Below are 4,824 nucleotides of genomic sequence, written 5' to 3'. Positions count from 1 at the left end.
TTTAGTAGTCTAAAGTATTGAAAGCTAGAATTTGTAAGTAAGAGTTTTTTGCCCATTCTATTGATGTTTATACCTTGGTCATTACCTATAAACACCTCTTATGTGCCTTCATACTCTGAGTTTGAAATCAGATTATTTGCATCAAAGGTGAGATAATGTGACGCTCTAGTATCGAGATACCATGCCTTGTCAATGAGAGGAGTTCCTAGTGAAGCTGCTGTCAATAATGCATTTGCTTGCTCAGGCTGATGGAAAAAGGTTGAAGGAGGTGGTGGCAGATTCGCTGCCATTTCATGAGGATTCTAAAAATTCTGGTGGAAATAATGGTAGCAATCTCACACATTGTGCCCAATTCGACCGCATAGATGACATTGCCGCCTATTGTTCCATAAAAGCCAGAAAAGTTAGATCTGCCACCACGGAAGTCTCTGCCTCAGAATCGGCCATGAATTCCTTGACCTCTAGTTTGCCCTGGTGAATTTGTAGAAACTTGGTTGATATGACTGTTGCCTCGTGTAACCGTCATTGTTCTGAGCTCGGATTCGTGATTCTGCTCCTTGTGCCAAATCAATATTACTATCTTGTGTTCACTTGTATAGATTCAATTATTATCTTCTTGAAGCGTTCGACCAATTCCTCTTGACTCACAAGTAGCGCTTTAACTTCACTTTCGGTCACCGTATCAGCTTTGGAATTGAGCATGGTGATAAAGGCACTGTACTTCTCATTCAAGCCTTGTGCCACGACTTCAACGAACTCCTCACTATTAAGAGGCACACCTAGGGCTAAGAGTGCATTTGTTATTGTTTTTATCTTTGTCATATACTCAGCTACCGCATCTTGCAATTTGATGGATTTCAGTTGTGGTTTTAGTTGTTTTACCTTTGATTTGAGGCGTTTTGCAAAGTAATCTTGAAATTTATACCAGATCTCTTGAGCAAACTCACAATTGAAGACTTGTAAATTCTGGATGTATGGATGCAAAGAACCATGAGATGGGAAATTAATCTTTCTGTCTCAATCGCTGAACTCTTTTGACTTTAGTTATCTTTTTTTCTCGATTTTCTAATAGATAATTAAACAAGAACCATATGAATTTCATTAAAGATAAATTTTTATTGAATTTAGTTTTTAACTTTTTTTTAATTGAAATTTTGTATATTTTTATTTTTAAAAATTTTAATTTTATTCCTTATATTAAATATTAATTTTAGTGTTGATAGTGTAATATTAGCTCGTACTGATATTATAACCAAAGAGAAAGATGATAGATTGCTACATTAGGTTAATAGAACAGGTTATGTAGACATTTAGGAGTTGAAAACTTGAAATTAACTTGCACAACAACCGCATATTAATTCAGCGTAGAAATAAAGTTATGAATAAGTTTATAAAGAACCTATAGTTAAAAGGAAAAAGATAGAATTAAACATGAAATTGTCAAATACGTAACTAATTAAAAAAAATGAATGTTGTCTAAACTTTGTTTTAAGAAAAGAGGCAAAATTAAACAATCACTTATATATAAAGCTTCTTCACTAGCAGAGATGCATTAATTAACATATTATTAACATATGCTTCACTAGCCATGTACATTCTACTGATAAGCTATGAAGAATCATATATAGAAACACACACATATATAAAAATATATAGTATAGTGTTTGTATATGTGTATAAGCACAGTGTACCCTTAGCTTTCATCTTGTAACGTGGAATCCATATCCCAATTCCCAGCCTTTTCAGTTAATGGGGAAGTTAAACCGACATGCATGCATCGTCATCAAAAAAGACATTAAGAGTACGTACCCAAAAGTTGAAAAAAAGAAAGAAAGAAAAAAAATACATCAACAAAAGAATGAAAAATTAGTTAGTGCACTTTAATCAAGTCCATTTCTTTAAGCTTGCTCCCACCATATTCAATTCCCCAAAGGTATCTCTTCAGAATCTTGTTCTTTTCTTCTTCAGAATGTTCTGCGAGTTTCTTCAAACCGGATGCAATATAATTAATTATTATCATCACAGGAAGCTAGTTTCATCTGCGGAGGCAGAGCTTCTTGCAACTCCGTGGCGCTGATTCTTCTTCTTGCCTTTAGGATCACTGCCACAAGAGATGCCGCACTCTACCCCGCAGATGGTGCTGAAGCAAGAGAACAATCCACTGTCTGTGTTCCTTCGCGAACGGCGGCTGGGTGTCTTGCTGGTGCTCGTTGCTGGGAAGCTTGAGAAGTCTCCGCGGTCCGCCACCGGCGGAAGCTCTGTCCGCCACCTATCCAGCTTCGACTCCAACCCTTCCACGCTCTCGTCCAGACTCCACCCTCCTACCGTTGATGCCCCCTCTTCGTCCACACGTGGATTTCTCGCCATTTCGGCCGCCACCTCCGACGCCGAAGGCCCCAACTCCGACTCCGTCACCACCGGTGGTCCAAAGTTCCCAAGATTCGACCTCCGTGGTGTTGTGTACTCAAACCTCGGCGTGTACCCGAATGGATGCATTGGTGTTGCACGGTTCGACATTGGGTGGAACCTCCCCGGAGAGGCGCGATACTGCGGTGCCGGTGAGGGACGGTATTGCTTCGGTAAAATTGCCGGAGAATTCCTAAACTGTGGTGCCGGTGAGCTATGGAACTGTGGCTTTGGTGAATTATGAAATTGTGGTGCGGGTGAGTTTCTAAACTGCGGTGCCGGTGAACTATGGAACTGTGGCTTTGGCGAATTCCAAAACTGATGTGCCGGAGAACTCTGGTATTGAGGTTTCGGAGAGTTCATATACTGTGGTTTTGGAGAGTTAATGTAATACGGTGCCGAAGAGTTCTTAATCTGTGGTTCTACAACCGGAGAGCTCATGTACTTGGGAGCCGGAGAGTTTCGGAACTTAGGAGCCGGTGAAGCGTGAAATTGCGGCGCCGGTGAAGCGTGAAATTGAGCCGCTGGCGAGTTGTGGAACTGTGGCGGTGGTGGCGGCATATACTCCGGCTTTCGTGAAGCGGCAGGGGGTGCTTCATGGTGATGAGTATTGTTGGAGATGACATGTCCATCATGTCTGATGTCATCATCATCATGAATGGTGTTAACAGAGGAAGCAACATCATCATCATCATGATGATTAGCATACATAGCTTCATTATTGTTAGGGTAGTGGTTGTTAGCATTGTTTTCATTCCTGTGGCTATGGTTGTACTCTTTCGCATGGCCATGTTCCATCAAGTTGTTATGATGTTGCTGTTGATGTTGATGTTGATGATGATGCATGAAGGCATTGTCGCCACCTTCGAAGTTTGGAGGTGGAGGTTCTTGAATATGAAGAATCTCCGATTCAGTCATCATTGAAGCCGAATCTTCGTTCCTATTCTTCTTAAGCCTCCACGGCAAGGAACCGCTGAGGATAGATTTTGATTTTACACTTTTAGCCTTCTCCGGTGAATCCTCACTTGTCACGGAATTACCCCTCGACCTTCTCCCCTTATTCTTCTTCTTTCTCGTCTCATCTTCCTCGTGCTGCTCAACTTCTGGAAGACTCGAAGCACCCGAAACCACCGATTCAGAAATAGCAGAATTTGCCCTTCCCTTGTTGGCAATTGATCTACGAGCCACCACCGCTTCGGACCCCATCATGGAGCTGGTGTCACTCTTCGTCCGCCTCAGCTCTGGCTTTATTGGAGCCGCAGAGGAGCTGCGATTGGCGTTAGAGGTTCTGCGACTATTGCTATCATTGAAGACGTGGGGACTGAGGTGGTTGTGGCTGTCGTAGGCATCTTTTTCTCCCATCAGGTGACGGTACCCAACGGCGGATGAGTTGAGCGTGTAAAGCGGCATGCTCCTCATGGAACTATCCAGCACCGCCACTCCAATATTAAGAATACCCTGGGGCCTCCCGGAGGCACGGCGGACCTGCAACGCCACGAACCTCATCCCGAGGGGAGCGCGGTTGTTGTGGTACGGCCGGTCAGGAGGAGGCGGGATGAGGTTACCTACGAGCACGCGCACCGTGCCGACGTGGACGTCCTTGAACCAATGCAAAGCATAGATCTCGATCATGATTGCTGACGTGTCCGCATACAAAAACTCCTCATCAACCCGAAAAACAAATTTGTCATTCCATGTGGGATTGGTGTGGCCTTGCGTGTCCACTCTAGTGGATAGCTTGCGATCAGGGTGCACCCATGCGACCGCGTAGGTACGCATGTTGCGCGTGACGGGTGCCAGATCCTGAGCGGAAATAACATTGAGCTCTAGAAGCTGAAATGGTGCTAACACGTTTGACATCTTTACAAGAAATAAATTAAATGAGAATCACACGAAGGAATAAACAAACAAATTAAACAATGGTAAAAAGAATATGATTACGATTATTTGAGTTTGTAGGTTTGGATGTATGATTTGTAGAGTTTGTTGGAAGAATGGGATTGCTTTTTGAGGTTATCGAGTTTGAACCAGCCGAAGAAAACAGAGGCGGAAGGGAAAATGGATTTCTTTGGAGGGGTGTTGTTGCCGCTCGGAGTCGTCCAAGGGGAGGACGACGCAGGAGGGCGTGACATGAAGGGGAGGGGACTGCCTATGGGGGTTTCTAGGAAAAGAAACGCGTTGGTTGGGATACAAAACAAATAAAACGCACGCAAATAACTAAGCCATGTTTTGCTGTCTTTCGTCCCGTTAGATTTACAAAACGGCACCGCATTAATTGGAGGGTCTTACCTTCTTCTCTCCCCTTTTTTCGCTTCTCCAATTTTGGAAATTTTCTTTTCTTTTCTTTCCTCTCCTGCAACAATTCTCATTACTCGCTGTACTCTTTTCTATTTTTATTAGATTTAGTTTCCAATTGTT

At 43.0% G+C, this 4,824-nt stretch overlaps 1 protein-coding gene across 1 annotated transcript; it reads right to left on the bottom strand.

Annotated features, from left to right (window-relative positions):
• Positions 1 to 1,770: 1,770 nt before the first annotated feature.
• Positions 1,771 to 4,266, bottom strand: LOC130950009 (uncharacterized). Its single transcript, XM_057878580.1, has one exon. It carries the CDS (start codon positions 4,264 to 4,266, stop codon positions 2,020 to 2,022), a length of 2,247 nt encoding a protein of 748 aa, XP_057734563.1. The 3' UTR covers positions 1,771 to 2,019.
• Between the last annotated feature and the right edge of the window lie 558 nt (positions 4,267 to 4,824).

This window comes from Arachis stenosperma, chromosome 9 (genome assembly GCF_014773155.1).
Source record: "Arachis stenosperma cultivar V10309 chromosome 9, arast.V10309.gnm1.PFL2, whole genome shotgun sequence".
Lineage (NCBI taxonomy): Eukaryota > Viridiplantae > Streptophyta > Magnoliopsida > Fabales > Fabaceae > Arachis > Arachis stenosperma.
This window is presented reverse-complemented; position numbering and strand designations above follow the sequence as displayed.

Bases quoted from the DNA above. Each gene is read 5' to 3' on its own strand.
- LOC130950009 (XM_057878580.1), bottom strand. From the start codon at position 4,266: ATGTCAAACGTGTTAGCACCATTTCAGCTTCTAGAGCTCAATGTTATT.